The 23,155-nt window shown below is 38.1% G+C and overlaps 1 protein-coding gene across 1 annotated transcript in view; it reads left to right on the forward strand.

Annotated features, from left to right (window-relative positions):
* Positions 1-2,888: 2,888 nt before the first annotated feature.
* Positions 2,889-23,155, forward strand: part of EPHA3 (EPH receptor A3) — a 320,590-nt gene continuing 300,323 nt past the window's right edge. Inside the window, exons 1-2 of the mRNA XM_087818109.1 lie at positions 2,889-3,092; positions 21,963-22,027. Coding sequence (XP_087674235.1) covers positions 3,005-3,092; positions 21,963-22,027 — 153 coding nt within the window. The 5' untranslated portion in view covers positions 2,889-3,004. The remainder of the gene's footprint in view (positions 3,093-21,962; positions 22,028-23,155) is intronic.

Raw genomic sequence — 23,155 nt, forward strand, 5'->3', positions numbered from 1 at the left:
TAGCACGTGATCAGGCACATGTTAGGCACTCACATTCTGTTGAACTGAACTATTACACGAACTAAATATTGCACATGTCTCAGTTGTCTCTCTGTTCTTCAACCCCACATCTGGTTTTTCTTTGGAGAATATTGTTTCACCTCAAACATGTACTTTAACTTCATCTTGTATTTTCCTTTATTGTTTGTTTCTTTTTTTAAATGGATGCTTACTCAATTCTTCATTACTTTAGTTTTACTTCAAAAATAGCTGCACATCTCACCATCCTGCCTCTGATTTTCTCTCCTTCACACTCAGCAGAGGTTCTCAAATGTCTGGGGGCACCTGAGCGTCCGGTCAAATTTCAGGTTTCTGGGACCTAACCTCAGAGATCCAGATTCAGTGAATCCTTGGTGGGCAGAACGCATCTGCCCTTTTAATAGGTATTCCAGGTACTTCAATGGCAGGTGGTTCATACACCACAAGGGGAGACACTCTGTTCTGCTCTATCAGTAAATTTCTTCCTAAAACTCATATTTGATCAAGTTATTACTTGCTGAAATGCTTTTGATGTCTCTCTTTCATCTAGAATATATTGTAAAATCATTATCATGTGGCCTAGAAATGTCTGCAGTTTCCAATCCTGCCTTTTGAAGAACATCTCCTAGCACTCTGTCCCCACGGCTCACCTTGGAGCTGGCCCTTTTTGTGTCACGCACACTCTGGGCTCTATTTATGCCAGATGCTTTTCTTGCCCTCGCTTGGAAATTATTAGGATTTTGTTTGTGCTCCATCTGCACCCCTGCAGTGCCCTCGGAACCATTCTCCAGCTAGTGAACTCCTATTCATCCTTCCAGCTCCAGCTCAGTGATTACTTTCCCCATGAGGCCTTCTCTGAAGCGGCCGCGCTCACCTCTATCTTTTCATCCTAGTTTGGCCAAATTCATCGCTCCCCTCTGTTTCTTGGCATCACTCTTTCTCACATATATCCACAACATTGCTCAGATTATGGAAACTGCTTTATTTTTTGTCTGATGTCAGTAGACCTAGGCCGTCCATAATTGAGAGATCCTACATTGTTTATGTTATATTTTGCTATATTGTTTTTACTCACTTTCACACTATTGTAGCTCCCTTCAAACAGCTTCAGTGAGAAAAGAGAAGTAGTTTGAGGGAAAGCCAATGGATGTGGATATCAGCACATTGGCATGTTTTTCCAAAATATTTTTAAATTGTCACTTCCAAATAAGATATTTTCTTTCAAGTTTCAGAAAAATTTTATCTGACCCAAGAACAATGGAACCGTGCCTTATGGAAAGACTACAGTTGTGTTGGAAGTTTAAAAAATGCCAGAGTCACCACTATCTGAGTCCTCTGTTTAGTATCTGTCAGTGTTTTCAGTTCTGACAGACTTGGCACTTGAAGAGGGTTTTCTGCAGCCTCCAGTGACATAATGTGGGAAGAAATTAGAGATACAAAGTTACAAGGCACACACTGAAAAGTGAGCAGGGTCACTCTTTTCCTTTGGCTTCCTCTACCCTTCCCCCAACCCCACCCAGCCAACAAAGTATTATCAGAGTCACTGACTTCAATTCACGTAAAAATGAAAAACATAGTGTTTGTGAAATGACTCCCTTGTCAAGCAGGCCTTTTCAAACTTTTATTTAGATTCCACAACTTAGAGCTCTAACACCGATCACTGATCTTAAAGTTGTTGACCTACCTTTATTTTTTGGAGTTGGTGCAGGAAATAAGTCTTTTTGTTTACAATAGGAAATGGTAGATGAGCGGGAGGATGCTTGAGTAATCATCTTTTGGGGGATGCTTTAAAGATAGCTGAGAATCATTTTCAAAATATGAATTACAAAATTATTTTGCTAAAACAGATTGCAGTCATGTTGTTCAAACAGGGAACTGGAAATGAGAGAAATCATTGCTAACCATGGTGCAAACCGAGTTAGCCATTGGGTTGGGACTGCTCACTGCTATCAGATTGGAAGTGCTGAGAGCTGAATGAGGAGCTGTGACATATTCACTTTATCTCACAGATGCCAGAGATCCCAATGTAGGTGGAGAGGGAGGGCAGTCGTGAAGCGTTGCCAGGAGCTTCAGGGTTGTTTCCTATTACTCTTATTTATACCTACAGCCCAGAACAAAGGATGAACGCTGACCTGCGGCTATTCCTAGGGCTGGGCTTGTTCACTTCCTCAGGGTGATGGTTACAGCCCAGTTGGGAAAAGCTAAGTACACCCTCTCTGCACCGAATCGCTGGGCCAAATCTATTTCAAAGCCCTCATAGTGCTTGATGTGAAACCTACAAGACTTTTCCGGGCCTGGGGTGTGTACTAGTGTCCTTGTGCCCCACAAAGGACTTGGGCAGAGTATGGTCACATTGAACATAGTAAAGACATCATCCTAGCTTTCCTTTGAATGATGCAATTCTCATTGATTTTTTTTTTTTTAAATAAGAGGCTCCGTTCTTTAAGTAACAAACATTTCCCTGGCATTTTAGTTTCTTTCCCACTCATGCTGCCATAGGACACTCCTGTCGGGGTTTCTGGTTTCTTCAGGGAATTAGCCTACAGAGCAGGCACACAGCAAACAATAAAATAGCTGCTTTTCAATGAAAATAAAAGGAGGGGGTGCTTTTCTCTCCCCATCACTACTCTCCACCCCAGCCCCATCACAACTTTTGCATTTCCTGCCCTGTTGGCAGGATAGCCTCCCACTCCCATCCCCCCACCCCCCCCCTCACCCCACCCCACCCCACCCCACCCCCCACCCCCGCCCCGGCGGCGGCGCGCAGCCCGTCCTTCAGCCTCGCTCCCGGCGGCTCTAGGACCCAGGGCAGCCCCGAGCGCGGTCCCGGAGAGGCGGCCAGACTCCTCCTTATCTCCAGTGTCAAACTTGACATCAGCCCGCGCGCGGAGCATGGTAACTTCTCCGGCACTCGGAGCGCTCGCCCTCACACCGGCGGCACGCTCCATGGAGATATGCTCCTCTCACTGCCCTCTGCACCAGCGACATGGCTTGTCACCTCCGCGCCCTCCTGCTGCTCGGCTGCTCCGCGCTCAGCTGCCTCGGCGCCCTGAGTGCCCCGGCGCCCAACGAAGGTGAGCCAGGTGCCGCGCGCCCCGCCCCGCGCCGCGCCGCGCCCCGCGCCCCGCGCCCCGCGCCCCGCTCGCCCCCGGCCGCCGCCGGGAAGGTGCCTCCGAGCCCAGCGGTTCGCGCTGAGTGAACCAAAGACGGGCTTTTAGTCCCGGCTGGCTCCTGAAGGCACTTTAAGGGGTCCTGCTGGATTTTCCTAAACGTGAAATGTGCTTTTAACCGGGCACCGGCGCAAGCAGTTCCCTTGTGTGAGATTGTGAGCAGGAAGACAGAGCCGTTCTCTGGGTGTTCAGCCAGGATGTTCATGGCCAGGGAGCGATGGCAGCGCTTGATTTTCTAATTCTGACCGCGCCGCGCTCTGAGAAGTTCAAGAGGAAATCCTGCCCGCCGCTCTCGATGCTCCAGCAGGTCTGAGCGTCATGACAGGTTGTTCCTTCGCAGGACCCTGGCGTTATGAATGGGCTGGAAGGAAGCCGGAGTTTGTAGAAGCGGAGGTGTGCGCGCGTGTGTGTGCGTGTGAGTGTGTGTGCGTGTGTGTGTGTGCGTGTGAGTGTGTGTGCGTGTGTGTGCGTGCGTGTGTGTGTGCGTGTGTGTGCGTGCGTGTGATGTTTATATTGCAACTGCTGTATGGAAGCGGCGTGTGTCCCGCCAGGCGATGCTTTGCGCTATGGTCCAGGTTCTAACGAGCAGCATGTGCCACATTAACATAAGTAATATTTGCGGGACTTACCATAAGCTTAGGTTGGCTTTTCTTTGTTTAAGGGCTTATATTCGAGCAGAATTACTTAATGAATGGTGAGAAGATCCTGGGTAGAGTAAATCACTGACCAGCCAATTGAGAAGGAAGGTTCATATGCAGCAAATGGCATTTCCTTGATGTTGGGTTATTTATTTTCCTCCTAACGGGCATGGGCATTTGTCTCTTTTCAATGAACTGACGTGCAAACTCAATATGAAAGACACCGATGTTTCCTGTAAGACTGTACGGAACAGATGCATTGCCTTTTTCCTGTATGCCTTTTGTGATCTATTCCTAATGATTTGTGAGTACAGTCACCAACTCTTAAGACAAACTTCTCTGAATAATTGGTCGTTTTTAAAGCAACACTACAACTTTCATTTCCTCTTAATCACTTTAACTTATAACCACATTTATTTTAACTTATAACAATATAACAGCAATTTATTTTGCAATTTAGCAATGTTGAGCAATTGAAGTGCAAATAATACGTTATATATTATGTCACACGCTAAAAAATATATTGTCAAGCCAATGCTTTGTATATTGTATGCATTATTATTTTTAAAAATTCAAAATATTTATAAATTTTTAAATTAAATATAGACATCTCTCCTATTTGGTGACCTACTTTCATTGCTAATGGAGCAGTTTAATTTTGTTCTTTGCTTAGTGACTGCTTTCATCAGTTTGGTTGATTTCATTAGAGTTTTTCAATGTATTTTTTCAGATTGAGAACTTGAAAATTCTAAATATAAGGATAAAGAAAATAATCTTACCTACAAGTGACTGTTTCTTTTAAAATCAAATAAATGTTTATTTGAAAATAATTGTCAATCATTCTTCATAAATGAAAGGCAAGAGTAGTCATTTATATAATTAGTAACATCAATAAGTTGAAATTAGTGTTTGTTTAATCTTTTTCTTTCTTTGAAGATATTAAAGTATTGAAAATAATTAGAAAAATAGTAATATCATTCCCATATTTCTATGATAAATTGTATTTCTCCAGATGAACTATTTATAAACTATTTAGATAATGGATTTTACTGATGTATCATAATGCACAGGGATATAGCTGAGAGTCAGTATTTTTTTGTGGAAAATGTAATCTTTCAGTAATTTGCAAGAGAAAAAATACCCTTTAAATTTATTTACACTTATATAAAATTAATGGCTATTACTTTAACAGAGGAAGACTAAGCAAACGCAAATTGCTTTTAAGCCATACCTTGTGCATGTCTCGGTGTATAATGCATATTATTATATAGGCAGTTACACATTAACAATATGTATATAGAAAGGTAAATATGCTCAGAAAACTGACATAATTACATTCAGTTTGCTTGGGTTAAAGTTTATCTATCCATTGTTCATGGGATTATTCTGTCCAGATTGTGTCCTATGGGTAGTGTCTTCCTTCCATTCTGAGGTCATAAAGGGAAGCTTTTAAACAAAATTTAAATGGAATGATTTAACTTGGGTAATATTTGAGTAGCTGAGATGAACAACATGAAAAGCGAAAAATCCAATTATGTGCCCAGAGTTCCAAGTAATTCTTCTAACAATATCATTTGAACAAAAAGCCATCCTTCTGAAGTGTCATATAGTGAGTGGGTGGAAGGATTAATGATAAAATGAATCTTCTTAACAGAGCTTTCTAAGATAAATTTTGAAAACTGAAATATAAAATATTGGTTGCATTAAAATACTATGCTAAAATTATATGTCCATACTATAGCAAATTCATTAGAAATTTACTAGTAAAATTTACTAGAATTTATTCTGCAATCTATTATGGAGTCAGGCATGAGAGAACTAAGAGAACAAAACCAACCCAACCCATTGAGTTCATTGCTAGGAAACTTGCCATTGTGTGACTTTTTTAAAATTTGAGATTTTGATAATCAAATATCAATATTGAAATGCATGGGTCTATGATGAGGGAAAAGAACTTGGAAAAGGTTTAAGATGAACTTTTCTTTTATTAATCCAGCTACAAATAACTTTCTAATATGCTTTTAAGAAAATGATTCCAGGTGCTACTTTCTCTCGCTGGCCTCTTCAGTGATACTACATAATTCATAATTTCAGTGATTGCTTAAACCAAGAACTGGCCTATATATATTTAAACAGCAACTTTATAAAAGCTGCATAGAATTTTATTAAAATCTTATCACGTCTCTCTGTTTACATGACACACCAACGAAAGACTTCCAGCTACTTTTCATGATAAAATAGTACTGTCAAACTGTGTATTATTACAAAAGTTTATATGCTTGCTCCCAGTTCCCATCCCAGATGGATGATGATAATGGTAAATAAAAATAACTTTGGAAAGAGCTTAAAACTTGATATAAAGTTAAGTGTTGACTGCTATTAGTTCAGTCTGTTTTAGCATTAGTACTCTCTTTAAACTCCTTTACATCGGAAGGAATCTGAGGCAGAATGCATGGCTTATTCATCACTACATAATACAGTAAATCATTTTCCTATCCAAAGTGTTTATAAATTAGATTAACATTTACCCATAGAGCTCTTTACATTGGAAATGAGAGTTTTCAAAATAAAAGTGAATAAAATTAAGTCTGCATATTTATATATTATTTATTTGGGGAGACTTTTATTGGAGTGGCTGGGATATGGTTTCTATGAAATGTATTTCTCTGAACATAGATCTTCTAAATACTAGAGGAGGCTATGTGATTGTTAAAGCTTAAAAGTAAGACTTGCAGATAAACATTGTATGCGTCCCTTTGAATATTAGGCAAATGTTAAAGAAAAGGAACATTTAAATAATGAAATTTCCCCTTTTAAAAAATTACTATGAATTGGCATCAGTTTTCACATATAAACACATCCTCCAATGGTAATATATTGTGATTGAAACACTAATAGAAAACTAAGCTATCAACTTTAAAGGTGTTTTTTTGTTTTGTTTTTTTTTGTTTTTTCGAAAGAAGGTTTATATTTGCTTTTAATCATGCTAGGCTAAATAATTGAATGCATTACACATTTTTGTAATTTAATAGCTCTCCTGAAAGCTCTCCCCTACCTCCTGCCCAACAGTTATAACTGTGTTATTTGCCAGGAGGTAGGAGAAAGCTTAATTTCACTATTTTATAACCCACAACAGTTAACACTTGACCTAGGTCATTAACAGGATTATCAGCAAATTTGTTTAAGCTTTTACTGACAACCTGAATTGCTACGATAATATTTTGATTGTGCCAGAAAGAAACTTCTTATAACCTCTCAAATCTATAATGAAATTAATTCATTCTGAATCTATATCTTCCCAAAGACTAATATTGATAATAATGATTCAAGCGGGGAAAATGTCTACTTCGATACTGCATCTCCTCACTCTTATGTTTCACGTATCACACTGTCCTAGTTCTTGTCATAAGTGAGCAACCAAATGCTCGTTTAAATAGTAAATATTCTGGCAGTAACAATAGATTTAGTACACACTGACCTCAATGTAACTATCAACATTTTCAACTTCATATTTTTTATTAATGGCATAGTTGATATCATTTTTCTGCCTATTTTAAGATATAAAGTCAAATGGATATATTTATAACTCAGAAGCAACTGGGACTTTAAAAGGGAAACTACATATAGTAAAACACCATTGCCACGTGTTGGATCATGGTTGCATTTATACAATGTTGTCTTTTCCATGAAACACTGGAAATTGGGCGCTACAATGAAAAGCACTTCAATTTAACATAAAAATTTCAAACAAAATGTACATAATCAAAACTTAAACGTCTTTTTTAAACATTGTTTGGTTTGTTTAGAAAGTTTCATGCGTATTTTTTTTAGCATTTGTATATAATTAGGGTTTGTCCCTTGCTCATTTAAACAACTTAGTAGTTTCACCTTGACTCTTAAGAAGCCTACCCTTAAAGAATGAATTTAGCAAGACCCTTTATCATGTTTATATATTATTCACATTTTAATATTTAAATTTCGGTGTGTTCTTTAAGAGATCCTCACTTTAGCTTCTTGCAGTACCTTTCTTTATAAAGATTCCTAAATATTAAAATTGTTTCTGAAACTTTGAATTTTTCTGAAATAAAATATTTGCAATTTTTAAATATCAAATAATCAGTTACATACGCAGAGAACTTTTAAAGGCAAGATGTACTTCCAAAGCATACTTGATTTACTAACTTCAACACAAATGGAAACAGCAAGAACTGTTCTTGAGAGGCACATTTTCCAAGTCATAAAATCTTCCAGAAAATATTAATAAAACTTTCCACAAATCATCAGAACTTGATAAGTTCTTACAGACATTTAGTTACTAAGAAATCTGTGATGTGGGTTACCTTTGATTTTAGCCATTTTCCAATGATTTTGTTTGGCATAAATGCTAGATGTAAGGGGAAATATGTATTTCTTGGAAGAACACTAAGTTTTACAAATCATATTCTGTCAGGATTCTCGACTTTGTTTATGTTTTAATATACACATTTTTCCTTTAAAATATTTAATAAGCCTTACTCTTCTAATTTCTGTTAGATAAAAGATTTAGAAAAACAGATGCAGGTGTCCCCTTTTGGGTTCTGTTTTCAGAGATCTGGATTTTATCACCAGGGAGGGTCAATGCAGGGCTTTTACCAAGCGCACAAGTAACTTTGCACAGATTTTTCAAATAAAGGCTTGACTGCTGGTGTGAAACGTTCGTTACATTATTCATCCAGGTATAGCAAGAACCAGCGTTTGAAATTTATTTCTCAATCACTTGAAAGCCTCAGAAAACTCCTCTGTAACGACTTTGGAAATAAAAGTAACGTTGTGACATTTACAGAATGCAAAGGATTCCAAGCCACATAACAGTTTAGGAGGACACTCCTGTCCGGACCCAGGGTCTGGGCACATGGGTGCCCCTTGATTTCACTCTGTGGCTCTATCACCAGCTGCCTAGTACCAGGTAGTTCTTGGCATCTGGCAGGAGGTTTTCTCCTGGAAAAGTCTGCAAGCCAGCAAGTTTAAGGTCGCCTCATACCAGCTTTCTTCAAAAACAAGGAAAGGTGGTAGATCACAAAGTAAAAAGGCCTGCGGGTGAAAATGAAATGAAAACTTGATTAGAAAGATGGAGAGGCAGAGAAGCGCAAAGGTTCTAAAACCTTTATGTCTTATATGACTCTTTTGCTTGAAATAAAAACATCTATCCCTTAAAACATCTGGCTAATCAATTTTTAGTAAATCCCCTAAAAACTCGCACACTTAAAAAGGGGGGGGATGGGGCGAGGTTGCGTTTGTTTCCCCTTTCAAGTTTATACACTTTTGATTTTTCCCTAGAAGAAAATATTTTATCCGGGAAAGTTTTAAGAGCCTAAGCCAAAGAATGCTTCCCCTTTCGGGTGCCTGGGCGAACGCGTGTGGAGCTTGGACGGAATCAAAACCAGTTCAGCAAAGAAAGCCTCCAACTTGGAGGGATGTTATTAAACTGGAAGCCCGAGGGTGGAGCCCCCCCCCCCCCCCCCCCCCGCTGCATTTTCTAAACCATGTCCTGCTGTTCCAGTCAAAGCAAAGGGTGAAAATCCACATAATCCAAACCAACGTGGTGAAGTCAGAATAATAGAGGAGGGGGGCGGGGAAACGAGCGGGCGGCCCTGTGCAAACAAACTGTTGTGGACAAGCCCAGCCGCGGACGGGGGTGGCGGGGGGGATGGGGCTGCTTTTCCTGCGCGGTACGACTCCCGCCGTTTGGTTCCATTTCGGAGGCGCGCCCCGAGAAGTTTCAGCGCGCGGCAAGGTTTCGGGGGCAGTGGGGACAGTGACGCGGCGCCTGGGAGCGGAGCGGGCGCCCCGCGCAGGCGCCACACCCACCCCGGGCTCGGTGCCGCGCGCGGGGCTCGGCGTCCCCCGGAGATTGACTGCTTCCTCGCGAATCCGGTTAAAGAGCGGGGCGCGGGAGCGCAGCCCCGGGTCGGCGGGCCGCAGCCCCAGGGCGCCGGGGCCAGGGGCGTCTTTGTGCGCGAGCGTCTCCGCGCCCGGCGGCCGCAGCCCGGGGCCGGGCGGGTCCGCGCACCTGGAGGCCCTGCGGCTGCGGCTGCGGGTGCCCCGGGCGGGCTGGGCTCCGAGGTCCCGCGGGCTTGGAGGCTGGAGCCCGGGCGGAAGGGCGCCCAGTCCCGCGAAACCCGCGCCGCGCGGAGACGCGGCGGGCGAGTGGCAAGCGCGCGCCCTCTGCCTGCAGCCCGGAGCTGCGCGCTCTGGGAGGCGGTGTGTTCCCAGCGCCCCGACGCCGCTTACCTGTGGGTTCCGCCCACGGAGCTGGAGCTGCGGGGCCCTCCCCCGACTGTAAAAACACCTGGACGCCAGCTCCCCCCGCCCCGTGGGGATCAGCCGGCCTGTTCTGCTGGTAACCGCAGGCGGCGCGGTCTCGCGTGGATCCCGGCTCCCTGGCCACCCTGTGACAGGGGGAGGGGGAGATGCAGCTCTGCGGGGCCGGGCACCGCCTGCGGAGCCGCGGGAGCGCCCCAGACGTCCCGCAGCTCTGCGGGCTGCTGGCTGGTCCCACTCCGCTCTTCTCCTGACCTTCCAGACGGTCTCCTTCAGGCCTTCAGGCGCCCGATTAGCATGAGGAATCTTCTTTTCCAGCTTCCCCTCTGACCATCCATTAATGCCACCGGTTGGCCCCGCTTGCGAGCTAAGGGGGATGCTCCATAAGCTTCCCCCCATGAACAATTTCGAGTGTTTTCTGTTGCCCTCCCCAGCCCCCTGGGAGACTGGCATCGTTTTAGTAAAACAGGATTTTCTGTCTTCCAGCTTGGGCAGTACAGCTGGAAGGCCAGGAAGGGCTTCTGGGAGCAGGGTTATGGGGGGTAGTAGGTCGGTAGTTCAATGATGCTGAATGTGTCGGAAATTTGCTGTTTTTCATAAAAGATAAAATTGTTGAACCCAGGGAATTCCCAAACTGAATATGGCCCCAGCGCCACGCCCCGTATTGAGAAGATAATTGCACGGAGTTCTGCCGGCTGGAAAGACGCCACCCTGACGTTACCATTCATTACCCCTGGGCCTCCTCTAATGGTCAGGGCAGCCCCGAATAGGCACTGTACCTTCTTCCCCTGTTACAGCCGAGGAGGCTGGGCGCAGCGAAGCAGGAGCTGAGCCCCGGCTCTCTTGACTTTTTTAACCTCTTATGGTTTCTCCTGCACACGGATGCCTGTGAGTTAGGAGACCTTCGTCCACGCAGGAAACACACTTGCTTCTCAACCTGGATCCCAGCGACTGCACTAGTTTGGTGACTTTGCAAGAAAGAATTAGAAATACCCAGAGTGCTGGAGTGCAACACTGTGCTTCAAAGTACCTTCAAAGTAGCTTCAGAGATTACTTAGAAACGGCAGAGTGTTTACGTTGATAAGTTAGGATTCTCTGCATGGATGGCGGACACACTAAGAAAATGAAGCAACTGTGGTGTGGTCAGAGGACTAGGAGAGAGTGTCCGTCATGTCTTTTCTTCACACATTTTTACCTCTGGCTTTCTTTCCTGACACTCAAGCACTTCTTTCCCCACCCTGGAAAGATGTTTGTCAGGAATCCCATATACAGAGATTGTGAGCCAATTGTCAGTATAACCCAAATGTTATTCTTTAGAGTTTTGTATGTTAAAAAGAGTGTGAATTAACTATTGGAATTGTTATAGAAGTCAATAAGGGGGGGGGGGGGATAAAACATGGTCTAAAAGTAGACGTTAGTCCTTGTGGGAACTTCTTTTCACTTAAAAGATAGTTTATAAATTACTTAAGATTAGGAAGTAAATTATAAATGATTTATCTCCCCTTTCATAAAAACACTTGTTCTCTAAATAGAAGCATTGTGAAAAGGTAGCTAGAACAGGGTTTTGAAAGGTAGCAAATTAAGCTGGGGGCAATTATATTTTTCATGTGGGTATTTCAGCACATATGTTTTGTATTAATTGCCGCAATAAATTCTGTTAACCTGGCAAAGAGCAAAAATAGCATATTGATGACATCAGACTTCCAAATCAGAAAGCCACTTTTAGTATCTTGCTTCTTTCACTGTAACATGCAAAGAAAAAAAAAAGTTTTCTAATGTGTTATCCTTTATGTTCCCAACAAACTATCCAACCACTCAAGCTATCGGGACATTTTTTATGAGCAGAAGTGTAGGCTTAGCAACAAACTTTTTGTCTCTTGCTTCTGGAGAATTAGAAGCAATGACTAGTTTCCCTGGTTTTAATTTTTTATTCATATTTGAGTTTGTAGAACTCTCTCAAATCAAGAAAATGCAAACTTGACTTGCCTCTTGTTTAAGACAGAAAGCTGGACTGATTACATGGAAGGATCTCAAAAGGGACTGGAGCAAAGGGAGAAACCTAGGTTAATTTCATTGCTGATAAGTCTAATCAATATCAAAATGGTTTCATCTTAAATTTGTTATATAATCATTAAAGAAAGGTGAATTTGTCTTCTTTCAAATAAGAGTGAAGAAAGATACAGGAATAAAGTCTACAGGTCCAGTGAAGAGTAACACCCACCCCCTCCCTCCCACCACCTTCCTCCCTGGATAAAAATATAAGGCTTTAAGATTAAATGTTTGCCCATGATAAAGTTGGTCCATTTCCAATCAATTTAGAAATTTACTATCTACCTCAGGGTGACTAAGGGAAATGGAGAACAGCTTTTAGCAGTTAACATATTTATTTCCTGATTTTCAAACCTAATTTAGCAATTAGTAAAAGTCCTATAGGTTTTCTTGCACATGAGAGCAGTCTTCACACTGAGAAGTTAGGCTGAAAAGCTGAGTTGCTTCCATGTGGATTATCCGCGTAGTCCTCTGGGTAAGTAGAATGACACCCAGAGTAAAGGTCTACCTGCAGAACTGTGTGTGTGCCACAGGTAGTATTTGCCCCCTTACAAAACTGAACTATACTGACACTGTGGGAAAAATTTTATGGATGAATATATACCTTTTGGAATCAAAATGGTATAAAATTTTGTTTTTCTAAGTTGCAAGTCAGTGATGAAAAAAAGGAAAAGCAGCCATTTGTTTGTCTCTGTGTAATCTTGTTAATTTTCTCCAACTGGATAGTCAATTGACTTATAAATATTCAAAGATGGCATAAAGCTAGAGTTATCTTCAAATTCAGATTTTCCCCTTCAATATGTCAAAGATATTCATGGTAGATTTAGCATATTAACAGAATGTAAAGAACTGGCACCATCACAGAAACTTTAAGTAGAAATTAAATTGGGTTGTTATTCTTTTATTATGTAAATATTACCAAATATAAAAAATGTTTGTAAAGAGGCAAATAAAAGGGAATAGTATTTTTTCTCTTTGTTTACTTTTACTATTTGGTTTATCATAGATAAATAAATACTCATTTACATTAGATAACTCAAAAGAGATAAACTCATTTTATTATGGTATTCTTGACATTTCTTATCTGAAATTAAAATGCTTTTTTAGCCTATGTTTTGTGAAAGAGATTTTCTGTCATAATTACATGTATTTCATCTGACTGAACAAGTTAGATTAATTTATGCTTAAAATAATGGCTTTCTTATATTTAGGGGCACAGCTGCTTTACTTAAACATTTGTACATTGAATAAAGAAATGTCTTCTTACTTTTGCTTATAAGTGATGCCCAAAATCCTTCTAAATATTTTAATATCTTAAAAAATCAATATAGAATTAGAGTAGAAAAACTAATAAGTATGTAACATTAGTACGATTCTTTTAAATTTCCTTTCCCAACACTTGTCCTATGGAAACTAATTAAGAATAATTTATTCTATGTTTGGCCAACTATGTAGTAGGTTTACTTCTCTTACCCTGGCTGTGGAAACTTCAGAACCTTACATTGAACTTCAAAGGCACACATTTAAAGACCATTAGCAACAATCAAGAAAAGCATTAAGAAAAAAAAATCATCTTTTATATTACAATAATTTTTTGTTTGTATTTATTTTTTTTTACCAACTGGTGCATACCTTAGTATTGGTTACATATTGGATTTTGGAAAAAAATGTTATAGGGCATGGTATAGTCTTATGCCCTTGGAGATAACAGAAGGGACAGATGACCATGAAATGAATATTTATATTAAAAAATTGTGTTTTAACATAGATAGGAAAATTATGAAAAATGAGATATAAATCTTCAGAGAAGAGCACAGTTAACCTACCAAAATAGACTCTGGGATATAGGGGAGATTTGTAAAAGATATATGTTAATAATAACAATAATATATTAATAATAGCAGGGGAAGGAGATTACCTAAACATAACTTCATTTGGTGGGGATGACTACAACCCAGATTCTTTTTTTTTTACTGAATGTATCTAGAAAATTTTAAAAATAATTTGAATGAATTTATAATGAGTATATGTAAAATTATAAAAAAATCACTTTGAAAAAACACTCAGAAACAGCTATTTTAAACAAGAACATATCTAAGCTTAATGTAAATAATGTGTGAGTACATGCTTGCATGGGCATGCATGTGAGTATATTGGAAACACATTATTGAATATCAAAAAAAAAGAGCTACCCCCAAATAAAAGCTTCTCTGTAGGTGCTACTCATAATATGACTACACTACAGGGAAAACCACATTGAAGTTTGCCTGAACTCTACCTTCTCTTCCAGTGATAAAAGTTTTCTATCACCAATACTAAAACTTAATGCTTTCCATTGACAACATGTTCCTAGGATGGGAGAAAAGGGGCTAAAGTTTTTAATTAAACTGATAAGCATGTGGCACCTTATTTGATCCTTGTGGGTGTTTATAAAGACCCATATTTATACCTTGAAGAGTCTGTTTGCATGTGTGTGCATCTATGACTGTAGACACCAGACATGACATGCGACATAAGATCCAGACATAGTCATCCTCCAGAGTATGATGAAGTCATAGCTATATACTGACCAATTTTCTAGATTTTAAATCAATTTATGTATTCTACAATAAGCTTCTTTTGAAATAAATAAAAACCACACTTTTTAAAATATAAAAATATCTAGAGAAGGTTTTTAAAGTGAAATATTTTTATCATTAACTTTTTGTTTTCTATGTTAAAATTTTGAGTCATCTTATTTAAGGGACTTCAAGTTATAAAATAAATAAGTCATGGGGGTGTAATGTACAGCACCAAGAATACAGTCAATAATATTGTAATAACTTCATATGATGACAGGTAGTAGCTAGACTTATCATGGGGATCATTTCTTAATGTATACAAATGTAGAATCACTATGATATATGTCAGTAAGGGAAAAAAAGGCAACACTGTATTAGAGTGTTCTGTAGGCCAGTCTGTTTATTGTATTCCATTTTCACAGCCACCTGTCAAAAGCTGACCAAACACATAGCTATCATTTAGTACTTGAAAGTTGGTAATTGAAATTTGAAGGTAATTTGATTAAAATGTATATACCAAGACATCCTCAATTTATGATGTAAAGGCAAATGCCTATGCTAAAGTGTGAGCACCTATTTGCCTGAATGATTTTTTCCACAATTTCATCATTGAATAATGTATTTTCATTTTCTCTTTTTAATTTGTCAAAAATCTTTTCAAATTAGAAATAAACAAGTAATTATGTTATTTTTAGAACATTTTTAAAAACAAAAATGTATTGAAAATGCACAATGCTTACACAATCATCAATGTTTTACTTTTAGTAATTTTACATTTTGGGAAACACATGTCACTTGTCTAAATGATTCATAATATCAGTTGACAATGCACAGAAACAGAGAGACCTGTTATTCTAGGGACTGTTATAGCTGAAGTTGTTAATGGAGTAAAACTTTACTGAAAGTAGAACATCCCTATGCATTTATATGAAGAGACTATTTTGTTATAAGAGCACATTCCCAGGTGATACTTTGATAGCTGTTTTCTCCCTAATAGTATTGATATCAGAATGAACTTTAGATTTCCCTGATTTAAAAAAAATAAAATATTAACACTTCATAAACAGCACAGGGTTTACATTCACTAAAGGGGCCGGGTTTCAATTCGAATTTTGGTCCCTGTTTGTGATTCTCTGGAACCACTTTAGGCTTGAAAACCCAGACGTCTTACTGTGAGACTGTTTTGATTAGAAGGTGTTATCCCTGCTGTTGGCAAAGATTGAGATGAGATAGCTAATTACAGTTTGTTCGGTATTTAAGACCTTTATAAAAGTAAATCTAAAATTACTGCCAGGAGGTAAAACTTATAGGAAAGAATAAGTTGATAGAAGGTCACCTTGTCCAGAAATCTGCTTACATGGCATAAATGAGGCATTCAGATAACATGTGACAAAATAGATTTTTCACAGAAATGTTGAGCACAACAGAATTTTTTAATTCTGACATGTGATTTTAGTTGGTGATTTGATAAAGAAATGATTAAAAATTAACTCTCTATGGAACAAAATGCCTGTTGAGTTAAATTTAACATGGCTTACAGGAATTTTTGTCAGCACACAATTGATAGAGTATCCAGGCATACCTCCTTTTATTGTGCTTCACAGTTGTTGCATTTTTTATTTTTTTTTACAAAGTGAAAGCAAGACTCCTTCAGCACAAAGATTACCACTCACTGTATTGTAATACTTGTTTTATTGAGGTGTCTGGAACCCTTCCCCCAATATCTCAGAGGTATACCTGTGGTTGACTTCATTTATAGACTAAAACCACTTTTTTGGGGGTAATTTTTAGTCTATAAAATACAATAGTAATCAGACCTATTAAAGAATGTTTTAATAATGTTCAGGTAGAAAAAAGCACAAACAGGAAGCCCACAGGAGTAACTGAACTAAGAATATGTAATCACAGTAGAGAAAAGTTATGTTGAAATATGTAAGCTCATCAATAAAGCTTTGACCTCTCTAAACATCCTCTCGTGGGCATACCATAAAGTAAAAATGAAAAGCAGAGCTTTGGTGCGGTCCTGTCAGAAAAGGCATCTTGATTTCTTGATTCCATATTATCGTTGACAAAGGTAGTACATAGAGAATTTCAATACCGAGAGCAAAAGTGATTGCCTCCTGTATCATTTTCTTCTGTTTGTGACATTTAAGTATAACCTAGAAGCAAATTAAACGACCCTTCTGCTATCTGTAACCAAGAGCAAGGCTACTCTTTTTATCATAACAGAAAGTGATGAAAATGATAATGATAAGAAATGTGGTTTGCACAATCACAACGATGGTATGAACAGCAAAGGGAATGTCATTATTCTTTAGTCAAAGTGAGATGTAATCAAAGAGTGGATTTCTTTTCTGTGGTAGTGGTTTTAGAGTTATTTGCAATTGGCTTTAAGAAGGTTTAACTGAAGTTTTTATAAGAAAAGAAATATTTATTGTAAAAGTCGGAACTTCTTTATCCATTAAACCCTATTGTTCATCTTGAAATGATTGTTCGATAATTTTTTATAACTTAATATTTTCATAAAATACACCCATAGCATTACCACAAAGCATATTGATATGTTATCAGGTAATTGAAAAGCCTTCCACTTCAGTAAGAAGTTGTGGCATTTAATTTTTAAAATTATTTTAGCACTCTCTGCATATTTGCAGCGCTTCATCTATAAGATATTTCACTCTCAGTCTTTCTAAGTGGACAAATAGTCCCTATGAAGCAAAGCTTTAAAATAGTGTTCAGAAAAATCTAGGAGTGTTAATGGTTCTCTAAGAGTGAGAACTTTAGAAATTTATACCTACAGTTTTTAATCCGCCCTCATTAACTGGGAACATTTGCTTCACACAATTATGTTAATAACTGTGTCCTTTAAAAATATGATTAGATTTTTATAGTAAGAAAGGAAGGTGATATAAATTCTTGGTATACATAATTATTACATCGTCCAGGCAAATGAGTGGAGCGGACATTTGATTGGATCGCTCCATTATGGTGGAGGATAGAAAAGGGAAAACAATGCTCCTGGGCATCTTAAATCCACAGTCCAGCGAAGTGAGAAAAGTGACAGCAAAGATCGGGGGCAGCGAGGTTCCCTCCTTTCCAGAAGTCCTTACAAAGCGCTTCGAGCGGGTTTTCTCTGCACCTCGCCCTTTCTCCACTCCTTCCTGCACCATCTCATTCCCACCGGGCTCCACGCTTCCTTCTGTCCAGCAAAGCTCCTGTTAGGGCCCATCTGAGAGCCAGCCAAGGAGCCTAAGCGCTTCCTTAGCATTTTCATGAATGTGCCATTCACCTACTCATCTGTCTTTTCTACTTAACAGCAGTAAGACTAGACAAGGTACAGTGTGTGAGAGACACCAGAACCATATCCATTCAGGCTTTGGACAGTCATTTCCAAAAGCAGTTTTTCCAAAAAGCACCTACTTTTATGTCAGTTTAAATAGAGTTATGGCATTTAAAAACATGTCCAATTTAAATAACTTTAATTTAAGAAGTTAAGTAGGCCATGGCTGGGTAACTCAATTGGTTAGAGTGTCTTCCCCATATGGTTTGATCCCACTCAGGGCACATACAAGGATCAACCAATGAATGCATAAATAAGTGGAACCACAAATCAATGGCTCTCTCTCTCTCTCTCCCTGTCTCCGTCCCTTCATTTCTCTCCCTAAAATCAATTAAACGGGTAATGCATACTACATAACTCTTCAAATAGAACATATTCTTAACTTAATGAAATGATGTGTTTCTGGTTATAAACCAAAGAAACTGGAAATCACATGATTAGAATATGAAATTGAGTAAGGGACAGTTTACCTTTTGCAAATGAGGCCGTTATTAAGGAATTAAGCTATCCTTGTACTCCACCTACCCTTAAAAATAATTTCCTCTCTTTTTTGTTAGCATTCATAATTATAAACTTAAATTTTTTAGACGTTGGAAATAACCTTCCCTATTGTAAATTGTCGTTAAAACTCAGACTCCCATGTAGCACTTACACAGCACAGTTCTACCTGCCTCTTCCATCCGCCCTGGCAGATGAACAGTAATACCACTTGAACGATTATGCTCAGGTCTACATCTTTTTTAGGAAAGAAAAGCATGAATAGAAAACCAAAGTTCTTGCCTGTATTAGTGTAGGGTTTAAGATGTTGTGTTGCAGTGTGAGATTCAGTCAAGTATCCAGAGAAATCGCTCACAACAGGAGACCTTCAAATTCCATTAACTGTCCCTTCTTTTTATCTCAATTACGCTGCACCCATACTGCAGTGCAACAGATCACAGGAGCCTAGGGGTCTTTACCCTTGAAACTCCCAGTTCAGCAATAATTCATTTTAAAGTAGCTAGAATTTTAGATTGTATTGTTCTTATTTGGCTATAAACAAAAGGTACCTTATAAACTCAAAATAGGTGCTTTTAAAAAATTGTTCTGATGCCACTGTTCTGTGCTATTAGGTCGTATACAGATTGCTGATTATAAATACAATTCAGAAGCCAGAATGGAACTGCAGTTAATAAGTTAATTTTACAAGAACACTAGATCTGTATAGCATGTTATAAAGTCAGTGGCTTTAAATACGTTTATATTATGTGATTATCCTACAGCAACATTGTGAGATAATCAGGGCTGATAAAAAATTATGTTCGATAGACACAGAATCAGAGTCATGAGTAATGCTGGCAATTGTTTTTCTCATTCATGAAAATGGAATGCAATAAAAATTCAATTTCTGAGTAAATGCAATACATTTAGTTAATCTATTACACTTATTTTTAATTGACGGTGCAATACAGTTCTTTTTGGTTAAGTTATTTCTTCTTTAAGTAGAAATCAAATGCTGATGTGATTAGTCCAGTCCTTTTTCCCTAATCATTCATTATCATCAGGAAAAAAAACTTCAGTGTATTTAGTTTTTTAGTTAGCAATCTACATTCCAATGAGTAATTTACTAAACTGAGACAATACTCATATATATATTTTTTTACCTAAGAATTTTTTCCCCTCTGGTTACTAATATTGAAATTAAATCAGCCATTCATCTCAGTATGTGGAGTGACACATATTCATCACTAAGTACATACTCAATTATTACACACACACAAGAATACACTGAGCCATTTGAAGCCCTAAAGACATTGCAAATATGACCTACTAATTTATGAATATTGGCATTGTAAATTCTACTATATAAATCCTATGTAAATCAGGGAAATCCACCGATGACTGACAGAACCAACAATTAAACTAGGTATTTATCAGAATAAGTGTTGGTAGTTCATGAGACTGTATTCTCATATTTTCAAAAATTTCTTAAAATACCTGTAAATTCATTAATAAGTAGAGGTTTTTGAAAATAATTTTTGAGAGATAATTTTAATATAATTAATTGTACTATTAATTTTCAAACTGGTATCCTGGGAAATAATTTCATTATGGAAATTACACTGTGTGATTCATGCAGCATATTCTTCTCTTATCCAAATATAATTACTTATCATTGAGATTAATTTATAGGGAGGAAAAAATATTTAATCATAAGGAATTCCAGTGTAATAGGTTAAGTTTGTGTGCTTTTCTTTTGCTACCAAAACTTAGAAAATTTAACTTTGAGAATTTTAATATATTTTTAACTGAATAATCAGGAGGCTTTCTTATACTCACCTAATGTATTATCGAACCAGCTAACCAAATATCTTCCTTTAAAAAGCAGCTCCTGAAAATTTAGAATTTTAATATCTTTTAAATATATTATTTCTTTTTCTTAACATATTGTAAGATTAATGTTCTCCTTGTAAAACTAATTGGCATGATTAAAAACAGGGAGGAGCTTTTTCTGCATCAGGAAACACTATTGTCAACACATGGATGTGCACATGAGTGTATTAACATTATGTTTTGCTTCGTGAATATAAGGAATCCTTGGAAATGAATCTCTCTTATTATAGTTACTTACTCACCTGACCTAGTTCATGTTAGTAATACATGTATATTTTATGTAAACTTCCTTTACATCTTCCATCAGTTGACAGTGAGATTGTTTTCTAATTTAGAAGGAAGATGCTGTGAAACCAGAGTTTCCATTATTTGAGAGATCAACAATAAAAGTGAGACGTTTATTATTATTTAAACCAGAAGTATACTGTTATATATTAATTTATAATCCCTTACAAATTAATATTATCTGAGTTGAAAACAAAGCATTTGTCTTTCTCTTTCAATAATGTATCCAAAATGCAACCACATTCTTATTATATCTTATTATTCATCAACATCAGACTTTTTAATAAGTAACAAAGTTCTGAGTAAAATCAGTAAAGCCTTTGGGTAACAATATTTTCTTTAAACACATAAAGCTTTACACAAACAATATTATAAAACATAGTTTTGCTTCGGTTTCTCCTCAAATTAGTTGCTAAGCATTTTGTTACACATATGGAGATAATTTATACAGTATAAAAATATCCATTGAGCCCCTGGCTGGGTGGTTCAGGCGGCGGGGGCATGGTCCTGTACCCCAGACCTGCCGTGGTTCGGCTCCCAGTCAGGCACATGCCTAGGTTTCCGCTTCCATCCCCAACGGGGCACTTGCAGGAGGCAACCCATCCGTGTTTCTCACACCAATCTCTCTCTCTCTCTTCCACTCTCCCCCTTCCCCTCTGTCTAAAAGTCAATAAAAACATACCTTTGGGTGAGGGTTAAAAAAAATACACATTATAGAATATGTTTGGGATTGGTCAGGGACAATATGAAGATGCTATATTAAATATACAAGCAAATATTGATTCATTATGGGAGCATATATAAGGAATTAGAGTGAAATCATGTAACTTTATCAAATTTAATGGTCTTTAAAGTTACTTTGATTTCGTGCTAGCATTAATTTTGTTTTCTATTTTGTGTTTTGACTGTTTCCTCTTTAAACCTGCCATTATTCTGTAAAAAATGATGATCACTGTGTTGAAAGTTAACCTATCTTTGTAAACAGACATGAAGGGTTACAAAAGCCACAGAAACTTTTGATCCCTTAACTTTCCCTGTAGTTGGTTTTCTTTGTAACTGTCTTCTTATAATTCTTATACCTTACAGGACTAATGAAAATGAAGCATTGTGTGATTTGAATATGTTGATATTTTTATATCGCCACCAACAACAGACAACATTAACTTGAAAAAGGCATTTAGAAAGAATTCATTCCTCTTAACAGTGTTTGTGTATTTGTGTTTTCTTTTAGTTAATCTGCTGGATTCAAAAACAATTCAAGGGGAGCTGGGCTGGATCTCTAACCCATCACATGGGGTGAGTTCAGTAAAGTATTGAAAAGGAACATGGTTCTGTCCATTGTCACTCTTAGAGAGCAGGAAGATCTATTGGTATGTTCTCTAAAGCAAACTCCTGGACTTCTGGTGACACATTTATCAGTGTTCTTAATACGTGGACAAAGAGAGCCTAATATTTTTGTCCAGTGGAACTATTGAGAATTTTGAAAGTACATAAAGTAGTTTTTTCCTTCTGAGTTTATCAATGGCTTGAATGTGCTAATTAAAGTTTAATTATTTTTAGCATCATGCAGATGATCTAGGTGTGACCATCTAACATGTTTTGTGATGTGATTGGAATAAGTAAGTGACCTGAGAAGACACTATAAGTTTTAAGCAATCTAGAAAGTGTATATGTGCAGAGAGTAGTCTCCAGAGCTGTAGAGGTAAAGTAAACGTTGGCAACCGTTCCAAGCAGCGTAGGGTGTATTCATCAACAGTGTAAACTTGTGTTGCCGTAATTTCTTTGGTCAAAATATTAGCAACTTGTCTAGATCAGTTTAAAGCTGGGTACTTCATTAAGAAAAAATCTGGATGCCGTTACATTTTAAACTTTTTACATATCTTTAGTATTTTACTGGCCAGACACAGATTACTGAGGTGTGTGGCATCTTGGTGGTCTGAATGCTTATAATGAGCCTTTTGTGTGAGAAAATTTTCCTTTTGATCTTTTCCAGGAAAAAAAAGAGAGGCATACATTTGGAAAATTCTTGTTCCTACAAAATGGTGTAATAAATGCCTAAACATGTCCTTTTTCCCCCCCTCCAACTATACCCTGTAGAAAATGCAAAGTGCTACTTTGAAATATTTGATAGGAACAAATTTATGCATTCAATTTCCTTCTACACTGGTCCTCTTTTCCAAGTGGCTGTAATTACTGCCACTTAGTATTGGTGTTTGGTCTTTAGACTTTTGTGTCTAAACACACTAATTTTTATGGTACTATCAACTTTTTCACCAGCGGATGTTTTGCATCAAGGATACTTCATCTATCTGTCATCTTTGAATCTGCTTTTCCTCCTGGTACACCTTGACATTGACACGATGCCAAAACCTATCACATAATCAGGCCACGGTTAGTTGCTTCAGAAGGGAAACGCTGAAGGAA

The sequence above is a fragment of the Miniopterus natalensis genome, chromosome 6, assembly GCF_054644295.1.
Source record: "Miniopterus natalensis isolate mMinNat1 chromosome 6, mMinNat1.hap1, whole genome shotgun sequence".
Classification (NCBI taxonomy): Eukaryota; Metazoa; Chordata; class Mammalia; order Chiroptera; family Miniopteridae; genus Miniopterus; species Miniopterus natalensis.